Genomic DNA, 19,687 nt, shown 5'->3' with positions numbered 1-19,687 from the left:
ACTGCAGTATGACTATAATCAGTCAAACTCACCTTAATATGTTCACTTTAGCAAAATGGTGACAAAGGAGTTGCAAACAAACATTAAGGTGTCAAACAGCCCACTTTCAAGGTACAAGACCCGACTCCAACTCATTCTTTCTCAGGACCTCAACACCGTAGAACTGCTTATCTCCCTCAGTCATCCTTTCTCCTACAATCTCGAGACTTTAAAACCCAAGCACGAATCTACCTAACAACTTATTTTTCCTTTTCTCCCACTCCTCTCAACTTCGGTATTGTACTGCACTGTGGGCCTTGACCATTCACCTTGGTATCTCCGTAATTAAAAAAGGCAATCGATTCTTGCTGTGTGTATAATCGACTTGTCTTCTTTTACAGCAAAGAAGGAACTGGCCTTTGTTTGCAGCATTGCCTCAGAGGGAGTCAGTTCCCTAACTATTTGTGTGCTGATTTCTCCCACCTTCTCTTCTACTTTGATGGTATCATGCAGCAAGCTTTCTCAATCTAAAAACAAACCCCTGTCTCCAAGATGCTAAAAGTGGAAGAGGGGATACAAGACTGTTTCTAAGACAATTAGGTACATCAGGTACATTACCAGACCACGACATAAGTAATATTCTATTACATTGCACTTTGTCTAATGAAGGTAGACCTTTCTGATTAGTTTCAATACAGTGAAAAAATGCCTAGGAATCAGTCTTGGCTCATTAATGTCATCTCTGAGTTAGAAGGATGTGGGTTCAAGCCCCACTCCAGAGACTTGAGCAGATAATCTGGGCTGATACTTCAATGCAAAACAACAACTTTCATTTATAAAGCACTTTTATCATTGGAAAACTTCCCAACATGCTTCACAGGAGTGTCATCAGACAAAAATTGACACTGAGCTCAAAAAAGGAGGCATTAGGACAGGTGACCAAAAGTTTGGTTAAAAAGCTGGGTTTTAAGGAGTGTCTTAAAGGAAAAGAGAGAGGTGGAGAGGCAGAGAAGTTCAGAGAGGGAATTCCAGAGCTTGTGGCCCAAACAGCTGAATGCACAGCTGCCAATGTTGGGGCGAAGGAAGTCGGAGATGCACAAGAGGCCAAATTGGAGAAATGCAGAGCTTTCGGAAAGTTGTACGGCTCAAGGAAGTTACAGAGCTAGGGAGGGATTTGAACACAAGGATTAGAATTTTAAATTGAGGCATTGGTGAACCAGGAGCCAACATTGGTCAGTAAGCAAAGGTGAACAAGACTTGGTGCGAGTTAGGATACGGACAGCAGCGTTTTGGATGAGCTCAAGATTATGGAGGATGGAAGATGGGAGATCGGCCAGGAGAGCATTGGAATAGTTGAGTCTAGAGGTGACTAAAGCATGGAAGAGGGATTCAGCAGCTGATGGGCTGAGGCAGGGGTGGAGGTGGGCGATATTACGGAGATGGAAGTAGGCGGTCTTGGTGATGGAGAGGATATTGGGTCAGAGCCTCAGTTCCGGGTCAAATGGGATGCCAAGGCTGCAAACAGTCTGGTTCAGCCTGAGACAGCCGCCAGGGAGGGGAATGGAATTAGTGGCTATGGAACGAAGTTTGTGGCAGGGGCTGAAGACAATGGCTTTGCTCTACCCAATGCTTAATTGAAGGAAATATCTGTTCATCCAGTACTGGATGTCAGATAAGCAGCCCGACAACACAGATATTGGGAGGGGTTGAGAGAGGTGGAGGTGTGGTAGCATTGAGTGTACATATGGAACCTGGCATTGTGTTTTCAGATGTTGTCAATGAGGGGCAGCATGTAGATGAGAAATATGAGGGGCCAAGGATAGATCTATGTGTGTCTCCAGAGGTAATGGAGCAGGAAGCCAGAAGCCATTACAAGAAATTCTCTGGCTTTGCCTGGATCAATAAGAATGGAAGCAGGCGATGGCAGTCCCACTCAGATGGATAACGGAGGAGAGGCATTGGAGGAAGATGGTGTGGTCAACTATGCCTAAGGCTGCAGACAGATGGGGAAAGAAAAGGAGGAATAGTGTATCAAAAGAAAGACTTGCATTTATATAGCACCTTTCATGACCGCAGGACATCCCAAGGCACTTTACAACCACGGTCGCGTAGGATGTCATTTGTGAATTTGATTCGGGTCATTTCAGTGCTGTGGCAGGGGTGAAAACCTGTTTGGTGAGGTTTAAGCATGGCGTTGCGGGAAAGTCGGGCACATATTTGGGAGGTGACAACTCGTTCGAGGACTAAGAGAGGAAAGGGTGATTGGAGAAGGGGCGGTAGTTTGTAAGGATGGAGGAGTTAAGAATTAAGGGTTTGAGGAGCACAGTGATGATGGCAGATTTGAAAGGGAGCTGGACTTAACCAGAGGAGAGGGAACCATTTGCAATATCAGCTAGCTTGGGGGCCAGGAAGGAAAGTTGGTTGGTCAGCAGTTTAGTGTGAATAGCGTCAAGAGAGCAGGAGTTGGGTTCCATGGATAAGACAAGCTCGTTTTGTGTGTGGACTTGGGCACAGGAACCAGCTCGGTTGTGAGACCCACCACAATCAAACAGTCTGTCAACTCTCACTGCTCCAATATAGCACTTGGGGGAGTTGGCAGAGGGCGTCTCGGTGCTTGTAGAATCGTATTCCAGCCAAGAGTTGACATTGTCAGGGATGAGGGAAGGAAATTAACCAATTAGACATTCAGAAATATCAATGCAAGTCCTGATACCATTAAATAAAGAAAAATGTTTGTTTCATTAATTTTCTGGCTGTGGCTCCCTGAATCATTTAATGGTGCTCCCAATTCTGTGCTTATTAATTTTATTCAGGGGCACCACGAATCAGGTGTACCCAAGGCCTAGCCGTGGACTTCTGACAAGTTCATTAGTGCTTGTTGAGAAGCCAACATGGAGCCTCGCTCACTGGCACTGCCATTTTGGTATTGACTTGGATAGAGAACTGGTTGGCAAACAGAAAGCAAAGAATTGGAATAAACGGCTCTTTTTCCGAGTGGCAGGCAGTGACTAGTGGGATACCGCAGGGATCGGTCCTTGGACCCCAGCTATTCACAATATATATTAATGATCTGGACGAGGGAACTAGATGTAATATCTCCAAGTTTGCAGATGACACAAAGCTGGGTGGGCGTGTGTGCTGTGAGGAGGATGCCGAGAAACTCCAGTATGATTTGGACAGGTTGGGTGATTGGGCAGAAGCATGGCAGATGCAATATAACGTGGATAAATGCAAGGTTATCCACTTTGGTGTCAAAAACAAGAAGGCAGATTATTATCTGAATGGAAATAGATTGGGAGAAGGGGAAGTGCAACGAGACCTGGGCGTCCTTGTGCACCAGTCGCTGAAGGTAAGCATGCAGGTGCAGCAGGCAGTTAAGAAGGCAAATGGTATGTTGGCCTTCGTCGCGAGAGGGTTTGAGTACAGGAACAAGGATGTCTTGCTGCAGTTGTACAGTGCCTTGGTGAGACCACATCTTGAATATTGTGTGCAGTTTTGGTCGCCTTATCTGAGGAAGGATGTTCTTGCCATGGAGGGAGTGCAGCGAAGATTCACCAGGCTGATACCTGGGATGGCAGGAATGACGTATGAGGAGAGATTGGGTCAATTGGGCTTGTACTCGCTGGAGTTTAGAAGAATGAGAGGGGATCTCATTGAAACTTATAACATTCTAACAGGACTAGACAGACTAGATGTAGGAAGGATGTTCCCGATGGTCGGGGAGTCCAGAACCAGTGGTCGCAGTCTAAGGATAAGGGGTAAGCCATTTAGGACAGAGATGAGAAGGAATTTCTTCACCCAGGGAGTGGTGAACCTGTGGAATTCTCTACCACAGAAGGCAGTAGAGGCCAATTCATTAAATATATTCAAGAAGGAGTTAGATATATTTCTTAAGGCTAAAGGGATCAAGGGATATGGGGAGAAGGCAGGGACAGGGTACTGAATTTGGATGATCAGCCATGATCGCATTGAATGGTGGAGCAGGCTCGAGGGGCCGAATGGCCTACTCCTGCTCCTATCTTCTATGTTTCTATGTTTCTATGGCCACAGAGGTTGGCAGGCCTGATTCACAGCACTCCTGATTAGAATGAATGACCGTGGAATTGGGAACAGGGTAAAATGTGACACACTCACCAGTGTGCCTGATTCTCCGATCCTTGCTGATAACAGACATGTTTTCATGCCCGGAGCTTCATCTCATATCATTGACCCTGGTGTCTCAATTGTTTGTGTAATAAACTTGAAGTCCTTATATAAACAGCCATACTTTTGTCAGAATTGCAGAAGCAAAATATTTAGACGTCAGTATTAAACAGACAAGTTGGGCATCATAATCACATATTTTCCTTTAAAAAAAATGTTTTTCTTGTACCTGATGCCAGTAGTTTGTGACAGTTCATCTTAAGCCCAACTCTCCTGTCAGCCACACATGACTCTGAGTGTACACTGTGGAATGCACAGTTGTCTTATAATCGACTGAATGTGTACACATTATTCCAGTGCAAAAAAACCATGGTCGATATTCTGTCGATATATGTGCTGTTTTTTGCAATAGTGTCTGATTGTCAGTCTGTATCTGTTTCTATGTCTATGTGACTGTCTGCGTGTATCTCTCTGTGTATCTACCTACATTATAAAACAGTACATCTGTGCACACTTCCTGTCATGTGACTGTCACTCTTTCCAGTCACAATTATCCGTCACACTTGGATTAGCTAATGATAAAGAAATTAGGCTAATTGATGTAAATTCCATGACTTTTCTTTAATTCCTTTTGGCTCCAACAAATCAGAATTCGGTTACTGGGAATAATTCGAAAGCCTACCAATAGAAACAAGAAACAGGAGCTCAACCAGTCACGTCAAAACAATCAAAATAGTTTCATCTACCATCTTTTGTTTTGCAGTAATAATTTCTAACCTTGAAAATAAGCTTACTAACACAGTAAATATAAGAAAAATCACATATTTATAATATTAGAATTAAAATTGTATTTCATTAATAATTTTGGTCAGAAGCTTTCTTGTGGTCAAGGAGCCTGCGGCTATAGGTTGCTTTGCATTTCATTGACGTTTGTTTCTTCTGGGAGAAATTGAGTGCAGTCCACGTATGCTGGATATGCTTTAAGTATTTGTGCTGGCAGTTCTGCTCAGCCTTCTTAAGTAACGGAGTGACATCTGCAATTTCTTCCTTTATTTCTTTTAATACCCTAGGATGCCTCAAGGACAAACAAAATAAACCTGATATTAGATCGGACCATTTTTCAGGCATCCCTGGCAATATCCTAAAACAGGCGTTAGGCCCCTTATGAATGTCACTGAAGGGCCGAACACCTTTTTTAGGCCCCCTTTGATAAATTGGATTCCGATGAGGGGAACAACCGCCGGGCCTGCACCGCTCAGGATTCTTCAACGATCTCTGCAGCCTAAGCAGAAACCTCCATCAAAAGGAACTTTTATTTTTAAAGAAATCCTTTCTGTGGAGCCAGGAGGAGCAGGACTGCTCCTGCTCACTGCCGTCTGACAGAGGGAGAGGCAGAGAAGGACACAAATTGAGAGAAAGTCAGACAGCTTTTTTCTAATTAAAAAAAAAAATCATTCTCAGGATGTGGGCGTCGCTGGCAAGGCTGGCATTTATTACCCGTCCCTAGTCGCCTTGAGAAGATGGTGATGGGCCTCCTTCTTGAACTGGTGCGTGCTTGCGAGGCCATTTCAGAGGGCAGGTAAGAATCGATCACGTTGATGTGAGACTGGAGTCAAATATAGGCCCAGACCATGTAAGGACAGCAGGTTTCCTTCCCTAAAGGACATCAGTGAAACATTTGGGTTTGTATGACAATCAGACAACTTCATGGTCGTTTTTACTGATATCAGCTTTTTAATTCCCGATTGCTTGAATTCAAATTCTCAAACTGCCATGGTGGGATTTGAACTCATGTTCTCTGGATTACATCCAGTAACATGACCACGACACTCCCATACCCTTCTAATCGCATAGACCACCTCAGAAGACAAACACGGGACACAATCAACAGAGTACCTTTCGTCGTCCAGTACTTTCCCGGAGCGGAGAAACTACGCCATGTTCTCCGCAGCCTTCAACATGTCATCAATGACGACGAACACCTCGCTAAGGCCATCCCCACGCCTCCACTACTCGCCTTCAAACAGCCGCCTAACCTCAAACAGACCATCATCCGCAGCAAATTACCGAGCTTTCAGGAGAACAGCGACCACGCCACCACACAACCCTGCCACAGCAACCTCTGCAAGACATGCCAGATCATCAACACAGATACCATCATCACACATGAGGACACCACCCACCAGGTACATGGTACATACTCATGTGACTCGGCCAACGTTGTCTACCTCACACATTGCAGGAAAGGATGCCCCGGAGCATGGTACATTGGTGAGACCTTGCAGACACTGCAACAACGGATGAACGGACACCGCGCAACAATCACCAGGCAGGAGTGTTCCCTCCCAGCCAGGGAACACTTCAGCAGTCAAGGACATTCAGCCTCCGATCTTCGGGTAAGCATCCTCCAAGGCGGCCTTCGAGACACACGACAACGCAAAATCGTCGAGCAGAAACTGATAGCCAGGTTCCGCACTCATGAGGACGGCCTCAACCGGGATCTTGGGTTCATGTCACGCTACATGTAACCCCACCTGACGTAGAGTCATCCAGACTCGAGTCGTCGTTGGCTTGTTCTCTCTGCACAGATATGGACAGACCTGCTGTGATTTCCAGCAAAGTTTTTTGTTTTTTTTCTGTTTTTCATACAGACCCCAGCATCTGCAACATTTGATCCCTTGTGAACCCACCTCATTGTTCTTTGATGTAATGTTTTCCTGACTGACCTGTTTGGGCACCATTCACACCTTTGATTGCTGTGATTATCTCTCTGCCGAGGTGTGATAAAGGGCAGTTAGAAAGATTACCTGTAATCATCTGGCAGTTTTCTCTGACTATATATGCTGTGCCTGTATGCTTCTCTTCACTTCACCTGACGAAGGAGCAGCGCTCCGAAAGCTTGTGATTTCAAATAAAGCTGTTGGACTATAACCTGGTGTTGTGTGACTTCCTACATTTGTCCACCCCAGTCCAACACCAGCAACTCCACATCATGGCTACTATCGACACCACAAACTGCTGGCTCAAAGTGGAGAGGATCTCCAAGAAGATCGCGCATATAGACACAGACATCAAGTTTCTACAGAGATGCAAGAAAGCAGACAAGATCCCGAAAGGACTACAGATCATGAACCCACTCAAGTCGACCTACAACACAGACTATGCTGAGAGACTTTGCCGTCATACCTCTTGCACACTCCTCAACCATCTCGTACACCAGCTCTACAGCAGACGCCGCAACCTCGAAACCAAGATAGAGTCCATGTTCTCAGCTTGTGCTCCGGACACAGCAGACCAGGTAGGAGACACCGCCAAGCAGACGAGGCAACAGAACTACACTGCCTACATGCACACCAAGAACAGGAAGCTTGAGAAACTCGGCATCACCACCAGCAGCAACCAAGCCTCCCCCGGTACCACGGTTGGAACCACAGGGAAGTCCATCGTCAACTTGTCCAACCATACCCTTCAACCAGACGAAATCGAAGTTCTCAGCCGAGGGCTCAATTTCTGCCCCACCACCAAAATGGACCCCATCAGCCTCGCAGCAGACACAGAGGAATTCATCAGGAGAATGAGGCTCCGAGAATTCTTCCACAAATCCCAAGATGTCAGCAGTGAACCCATGAGACAATCAATGATCCGGAACAGCAGACAGAGGGATCCGCGGTGCAGCAACCGAAGAAGAAAGAGTCAAATTGGACCCCTCCGGAGGGCCACTGCCCTAAGCTTGACATGTATGCTCAAGCTGTCAGGAGATGCATCAACGCCAAATTCATCAGCCACACTCACAAGACAGTCCAGAATGTCACCCGAGCACAACGCAATGCCATCCACGCTCTCAAGACCAACCGCAACATCGTCATCAAACCAGCAGACAAAGGAGGAGCCATCATCATACAGAAGAGAATGGACTGTTGCAAAGAAGCATACCGACAACTGGACAACCAGGAACACTACAGACAGTTACCTGCAGATCCGACCAAAGAACACACCCGCCAACTCAACAGACTTACCAAGACCTTCGATACAGACCTTCAGAGCATCCTACATGCTCTCATCCCACGTACTCCCCGCATGGGAGACTTCTACTGCCTCCCAAAGATACACAAAGCCAACACGCCCAGACGTCCTATCGTATCAGGCAACGGAACCCTGTGTGAGAACCTCTCTGGATACATTGAGGGCATCCTGAAACCCATTGTACAGGGAACCCCCAGCTTCTGTTGCGACACTACAGACTTCTTACAGAAACTCAGCACCCACGGACCAGTTGACCAGGAACATTCCTCGCCACAATGGACGTCTCAGCACTCTACACCAGTATCCCCCATGATGACAGCATCGCTGCGACAGCCTCAGTACTCAACACCAACAACAGCCAATCTCCAGAAGCCATCCTACAACTCATCCGCTTCATCCTTGACCACAATGTCTTCACCTTCGACAACCAACTCTTTACCCAAACACACGGAACAGCCATGGGGACCAAATTCGCACCCCAATACACCAACATCTTCATGCACAAGTTCGAGCAAGACTTCTTCGCTGCACAGGACCTCCAACCAATGCTATACACCAGATACATCGACGACATTTTTTTCCTATAGAAGAATCACTGAAAAGACTACACGATGACATCAACAAGTTCCATCCCACCATCAAACTCACCATGGACTACTCCTCAGAATCGGTTTCATTCTTGGACACACGAATCTCCATCAAAGACGGACACCTCAGCACTTCACTCTACCGCAAGCCCACGGACAACCTCACAATGCTCCACTTCTCCAGCTTCCACCCTAACCACGTTAAAGAAGCCATCCCCTATGGGCAAGCCCTGCGAATACACAGGATCTGCTCAGACAAGGAGGAACGCGATGGACACCTACAGATGCTGAAAGATGCCCTCGTAAGAATGGGATATGACGCTCAACTCATTGATCGACAGTTCCGACGGGCCACAGCGAAAAATCGCATACACCTCCTCAGAAGACAAACATGGGACACAACCAACAGAGTACCCTTCGTCGTCCAGTACTTCCGCAGAGCGGAGAAACTACGCCATGTTCTCCGCAGCCTTCAACATGTCATCGATGACGACGAACACCTTGCTAAGGCCATCCCCACGCCTCCACTACTCGCCTTCAAACAGCCGCCTAACCTCAAACAGACCATTGTTCGCAGCAAATTACCCAGCTTTCAGGAGAACAGCGACCACGCCACCACACAACCCTTTGCAAGACATGCCAGATCATCAACACAGATACCATCATCACACGTGAGGACACCACCCACCAGGTACATGGTACATACTCATGTGACTCGGCCAACGTTGTCTACCTCATACGTTGCAGGAAAGGATGCCCCGGAACATGGTACATCGGCGAGACCATGCAGACACTGTGACAATGGATGAACGGACACCGCACAACAATCGCCAGGCAGGAGTGTTCCCTCCCAGTCAGGGAACACTTCAGCAGTCAAGGACATTCAGCCTCCGATCTTCGGGTAAGCATTCTCCAAGGCGGCCTTCGAGACACACGACAACGCAAAATTGTCGAGCAGAAACTGATAGCCAGGTTCCGCACTCATGAGGATGGCCTCATACGGGATCTTGGGTTCATGTCACGCTACATGTAACCCCACCTGATGTAGTGTCATCCAGACTCGAGTCATCGTTGGCTTGTTCTCTCTGCACAGATACGGACGGACCTGCTGTGAATTCCAGCAAAGTTTTTTGGGTTTTTTCTGTTTTTCATACAGACCCCAGCATCTGCAACATTTGATCCCTTGTGACCCCACCTCATTGTTCTTTGATGTAATGTTTTCATGACTGACCTGTTTGGACACCATTCACACCTTTGATTGCTGTGATTATCTCTCTGCCGAGGTGTGATAAAGGGCAGTTAGAAAGATTACCTGTAAACATCTGGCAGTTTTCTCTGACTATATATGCTGTGCCTGTATGCTTCTCTTCACTTCACCTGATGAAGGAGCAGCGCTCCGAAAACTTGTGATTTCAAATAAAGCTGTTGGACTATAACCTGGTGTTGTGTGACTTCCTTCTAAATTGGTTTCTTTTTAAAAAAATGTAAGTTGAATTTTGAAAGCAAAGTCTTTTTGAAGGAAACAGGAGGGTAGGAGGATGAATGGCAGAAACTGATTGAGGGTTAGTGGCCTCGGGGGGGGAAATGAGTGTCATTGCGAGGTGAGGAAGGAGGGTTAAGGGTAACAATGGTGTAAGAGGTAGGGGAGCATACAAGAGGTTGAGCGGGTAGTTCAAAGGGGAAGAAGTAGGGGTAGTAATGGGAGTGAAGGGAGTAGTAGGTTGGGAAATTGGTAGTGGGAAGGTGAAGAGGTACAGAGTGCAATGGAAACGAGAGGTGTGGAGACACACGAGTGATTGGGGGAGTGGATTGGAAGGGAGTTGCTGAGGGCCACATTTTTCTTACAACCTCTGCAACAAATACAGCACCAGCAGCCATTGGTGGCTCCTTGCCCTCCCACACCACACCCACCACCTCCTACCGGAAAGGAAAGAAAAGGTGAAAAAGACAGCAAGAAGCAAACAGAAGAGTTATGGGGAGAGGAGCAGAAGAGTGAGACAGGAGCAGAAGAGGAGAGAAAAAGGGAAACAGCAAAAGACGCTAAGAGAGAGCGTCCAACCATGTGCAAAGTCACAGGCGATTGACGAGTCGCTTTTAAAAGAGAAGTGGATAAATAATTGTAAAATACATTTTTAAAGGGTATGAGTAATGAGCAGAGCAATGGGACTAAATGGGCAGCTCTTTCAGAGAGCCGGCACGGACACAATGGGCCAAATGGACCTGTTGTGCTGTGAAATTCTATGACTTGATGATTCTAGCAGTCCTGTGTTTATTTACTGTTTCAAAGAGACAGAAACAAATTGCAATCTGTATATTTATTTATGCAGCCAGGACATTTATTTTTTGCAGGAAAACAATAATTACTTATTTTCCAGGAACCAAAACATTTCAAGTCAATGTCCGCAGAGGTCTCTTTGAATCTTGCAAAGCCATGCTGTCAGGCCAACACCCTGCTGCTCCCAACTGTTGACAAAGGCCAAGAATCCACTAGTCAGACAAACCCAAATTCCTAATCTTGATTCTGCCAAACCCTAGGTTGTACCTGCACAGTCATGTAAAGGTGCTGCATCACTCCCCCTCCTGATAAACCAGTGGACCCCCACTCCAGTTATACCAAACCAGAGGACCCCCACTCCAGTTATACCAAACCAGAGGACCCCCAACCCAGTTATACCAAACCAGAGGACCCCCAACCCAGTTATACCAAACCAGAGGACCCCGACTCCAGTTATACCAAACCAGAGGACCCCCACTCCAGTTATACCAAACCAGAGGACCCCCACTCCAGTTATACCAAACCAGAGGACCCCCCACTCCAGTTATACCAAACTAGAGGACGCCCACTCCAGTTATACCAAACCAGAGGACCCCCCCAGTTATACCAAACCAGAGGACCACCACTCCAGTTATATCAAACCAGAGGACCTCCACCCCAGTTATACCAAACCAGAGGACCCCCCAGTTATACCAAACCAGAGGACCCCCACCCCAGTTATACTAAACCAGAGGACCCCCCCAGTTATACCAAACCAGAGGACCCCCACCCCAGTTATACCAAACCGGAGGACCCCCCCAGTAATACCAGACTCCAGGACTCCCCCAGTTATACCAAACCAGAGGACCCCCACCCCAGTATTAACAAACCAGAGGACCCCCCCAGTTATACCAAACCAGAGGACCCCCACCACAGTTATACCAAACCAGAGGACCCCCACCGCAGTTATACCAAACCAGAGGACCCCCACCACAGTTATACCAAACCAGAGGACCCCCCCAGTTATACCAAACCAGAGGAACCCCCAGTTATACCAAACCAGAGGACCCCCACCGCAGTTATACCAAACCAGAGGACCCCACTCCAGCTATACCAAACCAGAGGACCCCACTCCAGTTATACCAAACCAGAGGACACCCACCGCAGCTATACCAGACTCCAGGATCCCCCCAGTTATACCAAACCAGAGGACCCCCACCCCAGTTATGCCAAACCAGAGGACCCCCACCCCAGTTATACCAAACCAGAGGACCCCCACCGCAGCTATACCAGACTCCAGGACCCCCCCAGTTATACTAAACCAGAGGACCCCCCCAGTTATACCCAAACTCCAGGAGCCCCAGCCTGTGCTGCTAACTCCTCCCCCTGTGCTGCTAACCCCTCCCCCTGTGCTGCTAACTCCTCCCCCCTGTGCTGCTAACCCCTCCCCCCTGTGCTGCTAACCCCTCCCCCTGTGCTGCTAACCCCTCCCCCATGCTGCTAACTCCTCCCCCTGTGCTGCTAACTCCTCCCCCTGTGCTGCTAACTCCTCCCCCGTGCTGCTAACTCCTCCCCCCATGCTGCTAACTCCTCCCCCGTGCTGCTAACTCCTCCCCCGTGCTGCTAACCCCTCCCCATGTGCTGCTAACTCCTCCCCCTGTGCTGCTAACCCCTCCCCCTGTGCTGCTAACTCCTCCCCCTGTGCTGCTAACCCCTTCCCCTGTGTTGCTAACCCCTCCCCCCTGTGCTGCTAACTCCTCCCCCTGTGCTGCTAACTCCTCCCCCCTGTGCTGCTAACCCCTCCCCCTGTGCTGCTAACCCCTCCCCCTGTGCTGCTAACCCCTCCCCCTGTGCTGCTAACCCCTCCCCCTGTGCTGCTAACCCCTCCCCCTGTGCTGCTAACTCCTCCCCCTGTGCTGCTAACCCCTCCCCCTGTGCTGCTAACTCCTCCCCCCTGTGCTGCTAACTCCTCCCCATGTGCTGCTGACCCCTCCCCCCTGTGCTGCTAACTCCTCCCCCTGTGCAGCTAACTCCTCCCCCTGTGCTGCTAACCCCTCCCCCCTGCGCTGCTAACTCCTCCCCATGCTGCTAACCCCTCCCCCTGTGCTGCTAACTCCTCCCCCCTGTGCTGCTAACCCCTCCCCCTGTGCTGCTAACCCCTCCCCCCTGTGCTGCTAACTCCTCCCCCTGTGCTGCTAACTCCTCCCCCTGTGCAGCTAACCCCTCCCCCCTATGCTGCTAACTCCTCCCCCTGTGCTGCTAACTCCTCCCCCTGTGCTGCTAACTCCTCCCCCCCATGCTGCTAACTCCTCCCCCCTGTGCTGCTAACTCCTCCCCCCCTGTGCTGCTAACTCCTCCTGCCGCTGTGCTGCTATCTGGTATGGGTCTCCGACTGGGTACACCTTGCATATAATCTTGTTACATGTCCTTGTTTTTAAAACTGGGATGAGCATTAAACACATATAAGTAAATTACTGTATGTGAAAAAATAAAGGCCACTCATTTATGGTTTTCACAGAGTAGTGGCCTGAGTCATGGAATTTCATTCCTGAAATACCAGACAGAATCCCAGATACCAGCTAATAAAAATGTAATTTGACTTAGTCAGTTGCTGTGAATCAATGGTTCTGAGATCACATCATACGTGACACAACACAGCAGCCTATTGTAAAACAGTGCATCCTCTGACTCAGCATGAGCACTGAAGATCTGCTAGTATATATGTGTAAGCATATTGTGATGTACAATCAGAAAGATTTCACCTTACTTTGTTTTACATCTCATTCCATATTTCCCAATCTCTATAATTATGCAAAAACTTTCTAATGTACAATTTCATCGATTTTTTCAATGACCTTTATTTAATTTAAATTTCTCATCACCATTTGCTGTATTTTATATTTCTTTCTTTGTTTTTAGTCAACATTCGAACGAAACTAATTAACAATAATACATTCTCCATCAGACCGGATAACCCCCTCTCTGTATTAAACAACTTTCCCCCAACTCTCCAGGAGCAATGCCATAGGAAGCCAACCAGTACTATTACAACATATCTGCCCATCTTCCCTCCATCACACTCCCCTGGCATGGTTCAAGTCTCCTTCTTAAGTTTTAAAGAGAATTAAAGAGAATATTTCCAGAAACACAGAATACCGAAGCCAGAATATCCGCAGCTTGCTAACTGAGCTCCTAAATGGTGAACCCCATGATTACTTACTGGGCGCCCTGTAAACCCCCTAGCAATAGTGTCAGCAGCTGAGCACAGACATTTCTTTGCGCTGTCCGTCAGATATATGGTAAAGCTATGTTGGGAGACGAGTGGTAGCCCACAGAATTGCAGGCTTACTGCGTTTCACTTGACAGTGTTCCTGTTTTCATAAAGCAGCGCACCCTCTCAGTTACAGTGAGCAACACTGTGGGAGATTAGCTAAAATATACACGAATGCTCTCTGTTACATAGGAACAGGAGTAGGCCATTCAGTCTCTCATGCCTATATACTCCATTGCTCTCTATTACATAGGAACAGGAGTAGGCCATTCAGTCTCTCATGCCTGGTTCACCATTCCATCAGACCATGGCTGATCTGTACTTCAACTCCATTGACCCACCTTTGTTCCATATCCCTTAATACCCCTTATTTAACAAAAATCAATCGATCTCAGTCTTGAAAGCTCTAACTGACCCAGCATCAACAGCCTTTCAGGGGCAGCGTGTTCCAGATTTCCACTACCCTTTGTGTGAAAAAATGCTTCCTGATTTTGCACCTCTAATTTTAATATTGTGCCCTCCTGTTCTTGATTCCACCACCATTTCTACCCTACTGAATCCTTGTATCATTTTAAACACCTCAATCAAATCACCCCTCAACCTTATAAATTCAAGAGAATACAAGATGAGTTTATACAATTTAACCCTTTAATCCCTGTAATTCTGGTGAATCTGCACTGCACCCCCTCCAAGGCCAATATATCGTTCCTGAGGTCAGGTGCCCAAAAACGAAAGCAGTGCTCCAGATGGGGTCTGGCCAAGGCTCTGTACAACTGACGCATCATACATATTTTTCTGTGTGTTTGTGTATGCCTGTACGTGTGTGTACGTCTGTCTGAGTCCAGATACATGCATGTCTATATGCATGCATGTGTGTGGCTGTGTAAGCCTGGGTATAAGTAAATTGTCCGTGTCTGCATAGTTGTATCTGGGTTTAAGCAGATGTGTTAGATTTGACTCTGTGTGTGTTCGGGTATAGGTAGATGTATCTTATGTATCTTTATGTGAATCTCTATGTGTGACTGTGTCTCGATTTCGGTAGATGTGTTGGCATGTGTGTGTGGGGGGGATACACACATCTCTTCCTCTCTGTCTCTCTCCGTGTGTCTCGGTATCTCTCTGTACATCTCTCCCTCTCTCTGTCTCTCCATCCCTACGTGTATCTCTCCCTCTCCGTCTCTCTCTCGCTCTCTTGGTATCATTTTTAAATCTCTCCCTCTCTGTGGCTCTCCATATCTTTGTGCGTGTATCTCTCTCTCTCTCTCATTCTCTCACTGTCTTTCTTTCTCTCCCCCGCTCGCAGGGGGACCGGCTCATTTCTGACTGTGCTGAAGGTCAGCTCCCCTTCACACTCGCACTGTCCATTATACTGCCTCTGTATGAACGCGCGATTATAGAAACGAAGTGTAAAGCTGACAATTTAAATAGACAGGGCGGACGGTAGATGGTAAGCATCCGGGAAAACAGATAACGCGAAAATACAGATAGAGCGAGGAATCGATATTGAAAGGAGAGACAGACATATAAATAAATAAATAGTCAGCGATAGAGCGAGAGGGAGAAGTAATGAAAGAATAGACAGAGAAAAATAGGGAAACGGGGGGAGTGGAATAAAGATCCAGACAGCAGAGGGAGGAAAGGATATAGAGAAAGTGAGGAGGATAGAGATTAATAATCCCATGGCTAAATATCTCTGTTCACCTCTCACACTTTATCCCTCTATTATCTAAAGATTTGCTCTATGCTCTATTCCCCTTTCATTCTATATTTCGGAGAAACGGACGGAACACACACACATATATAGATATATACAGAGATATAGTTGCATAGATCGAGAGAGAAAGGCTCTATAGTGTAAAAGAATAATTAAATGTAGTAGGGAAACCGAAATAAATAAACAAGGAAATGTACATGCATTGAGAGAAATATATAGAGAAAGCTATAAATGCAGATATACTGAAATAGATAAATAGAGAATAGGGCGTTAAATCTGTAACTATGAAGAGAGAGAGTGCCTATATAGAGACAGAGCGTGATAATGTGAGAGGGAGAGACACACACACTGAGCCGCCTTTGGCTCTAAGCCCGTCTCAAACACCTGCTCACTCTCGCGACCCTCTTTAAACAGTTTTCAAGCTCAGTTCAGCACATTCTCATCTCCGAAATCCCCTCTTTACAGCAGGCTGTAACAGGCGCAATGTTTTATCTTTGTTCTGGAGTGACCTTTCGGTACAGATCGATCCCAGCATCTCTCCCTACTGCCTTTCCAGCAAATTGTAATCTATCAATGATATTTATCAAGCTATGATATCTGGAGAAAGTGAAACTGGCGTCACAATACAGCCCGAGATATTGGAAATACAAGATTTACTGCTCTCGTAGTTCTCTTCCTTTTTTTGCTCTCAGCTCGCCTGGGCGTCAAATCTCAACTTACCTGCTTATTTTGCTCCAAGCAAATAGTTCTAACACCTGACAAACCAGCATAGACACACATACATACACACAGAGACACAGAGAGACACACACACACACAGAGGCACACACAGACAGACGCACACACATACACACACACACACAGAGACATACACAGAGACACACACACAGACACGTACACAGACACACACACGTACGCAGACACACACACAGACACACACACACAGAGACAGACACACAGACACACAGAGACATACATACCCACGCACAGACACACACATACACACAGACACACAGACACAGACACACAGAGACAGACACACACAGACACACAGAGACATACATACACACGCACAGACACACACATACACACAGACACACACACACACACAGACACACAGAGACAGACACACACAGACACACAGAGACATACATACCCACGCACAGACACACACATACACACAGACACACACACAGACACAGACACACAGAGACAGACACACAGACACACAGAGACATACATACACACGCACACACACATACACACACAGACACACATACATACATACAAACACACACACACAGATTCAGACACACGTACCTACATACAAACAAACACACACACAGACAGACATATTCACACAGACACATACATTCACACACATGCACACAAAATCACACACGCATACACGCACACAAACACAAACAAATACAAATACATACACACGCAAGAAGAAGTTACTGCAAAACACCGGGTGTCAGCCTCTACCACCTCCGCTCTCCCCTCTCCGACTTCCCGATAAAAAGTGAGGCATGCAGTTCAAACACCTGATACTGTATCCTGTAACCTAAACAACTGGAGGATGCTGAGGGTTAAAGTACAAGCTCTCTCTATATTTTTACATTAGTTTTACCCAGCAGAAAATCTACAACGCAACATTTAGTGATACACCCCAAAGTAAAAAAAAGTTTCAAGAAAACGTTGAGAAACTTTTCTCAACTTACCACCAAACTGGGTAACTTGCCATGACTTGCTTCACGTTCAGTAGAACCAGGTAATATCCAAACAGCCGCATTTCCATAACTAGTCAGCGTTGTAAATCTTCCTCTTTAAATAAAAACCCTTTGGAACAGAGCTAATGTTTTTCTCTATTCCCTTTTCGTGATCGTTCAGCAAATCCCATTCAAAAATTTTAAAAAATCTATAATAGCCAGGGATTCGCAAAGCACAGGATCCAACAATAGGGACTAAATTATACCAGAGAAAAATATTAACCCAAAAAAAGGAGAGTTGACGAAGGGTGTCCAATCAGGATCCATTGCCACAGGGAGCAGGGTGATTGTACAGTCAGCAACTGTCAATCAGGAGAAAACTCGTCACCAGACGACTAGCTGGAAAGAAGTATCATAAAACACATCACAGCCTGTCCTGGGCTACCACCAGCTTGAACTGTATTAGAGTAAAACTGGAGGGCTTTGGGGAGTGAACAGAGAGATGGGGTGTGAGTGTGTGTGAGTGTGAGTGTGTGTGGGAGCGTGTAAGTGTGAGTGTGAGAGTGTGTGAGTGTGTGTGCGTGAGTGGGTGTGTGTGAGTGTGCGTGAGTGTGAGTGTGTGTGTGAGTGAGTGGGTGAGAGTGTTTGAGTGAGTGATGTGTGTGAGTGAGTGTTTGAGTGAGTGATGTGTGTGTGTGAGTGAGTGTGAGTGAGAGTGTGTGAGAGTGTGTGTGCGTGAGTGTGAGTGTGTGTGTGAGAGTGTGTGTGTGAGTGAGAGAGTGTGTGTGAGTGTGAGAGTGTGTGTGAGTGAGAATGTGTGAGAGTGTGTGTGAGTGAGAGTGTGTGTGAGTGAGTGTGAGTGTGTGTGAGTGTGAGAGTGTGTGTGAGTGAGAATGTGTGAGAGTGTGTGAGTGAGAGTGTGTGTGTGAGTGAGTGTGAGTGTGTGTGAGTGTGTGTGTGAGTGTGTGAGTGAGAGTGTGTGTGTGAGTGAGTGTGAGTGTGTGTGAGTGTGTGTGTGAGTGTGTGTGTGAGAGTGTGTGTGTGGGTGTGTGTGAGAGTGTGTGTGAGTGTGTGTGTGAGAGTGTGTGTGGGTGTGTGTGAGAGTGTTTGAGTGAGTGATGTGTGTGAGTGTTTGTGTGAGTGAGTGTTTGAGTGAGTGATGTGTGTGTGTGAGTGAGTGTGAGTGAGAGTGTGTGAGAGTGTGAGAGTGTGTGTGTGAGTGAGAGAGTGTGTGAGAGTGTGAGAGTGTGTGTGTGAGTGAGAGAGTGTGTGTGTGTGTGAGAGTGTGTGTGAGTGAGAATGTGTGAGAGTGTGTGTGTGAGTGAGTGTGAGTGTGTGTGAGTGTGTGTGTGAGTGTGTGTGTGTGAGAGTGTGTGTGTGGGTGTGTGTGAGAGTGAGTGTGTGAGCGAGTGTGCATGTGAGTTTGTGTGTGAGTGAGTGTGTGTGTGAGAGTGTGTGTGAGTGAGTGTTTGAGTGAGTGATGTGTGTGTGTGAGTGAGTGTGAGTGTGTGTGAGTGAGAGTGTGTGAGAGTGTGAGAGTGTGTGTGTGAGTGAGAGTGTGTGTGAGAGTGTGAGAGTGTGTGTGTGAGTGAGAGAGTGTGTGTGTGTGAGAGTTTGTGTGAGTGAGAATGTGTGAGAGTGTGTGTGTGAGTGAGTGTGAGTGTGTGTGAGTGAGAGTGTGTGAGAGTGTGAGAGTGTGTGTGTGAGTGAGAGAGTGTGTGAGAGTGTGAGAGTGTGTGTGTGAGTGAGAGAGTGTGTGTGTGTGTGTGAGTGAGAATGTGTGAGAGTGTGTGTGTGAGTGAGTGTGAGTGTGTGTGAGAGTGTGTGTGAGTGTGTGTGTGTGAGAGTGTGTGTGTGGGTGTGTGTGAGAGTGAGTGTGTGAGCGAGTGTGCATGTGAGTTTGTGTGTGAGTGAGTGTGTGTGTGAGAGTGTGTGTGAGTGAGTGTTTGAGTGAGTGATGTGTGTGTGTGAGTGAGTGTGAGTGTGTGTGAGTGAGAGTGTGTG

General features: G+C 47.0%; 1 protein-coding gene across 1 annotated transcript in view; it reads right to left on the bottom strand.

The window, feature by feature from the left end:
- Nucleotides 1-17,766, bottom strand: part of wnt3a (wingless-type MMTV integration site family, member 3A) — a 135,298-nt gene extending 117,532 nt beyond the window's left edge. The window contains exon 1 of the mRNA XM_085992102.1: nt 17,696-17,766. Within this exon, the coding sequence (XP_085848228.1) occupies nt 17,696-17,766 (71 nt within the window). The remainder of the gene's footprint in view (nt 1-17,695) is intronic.
- Between the last annotated feature and the right edge of the window lie 1,921 nt (nt 17,767-19,687).

Source organism: Somniosus microcephalus, chromosome 7 (genome assembly GCF_052327205.1).
Source record: "Somniosus microcephalus isolate GS21.2 chromosome 7, FLI_Smic_1.0, whole genome shotgun sequence".
Classification (NCBI taxonomy): Eukaryota; Metazoa; Chordata; class Chondrichthyes; order Squaliformes; family Somniosidae; genus Somniosus; species Somniosus microcephalus.
The sequence above is the reverse complement of the archived record's forward strand: the minus strand, read 5'-3'. Positions and strand labels throughout refer to the sequence as shown.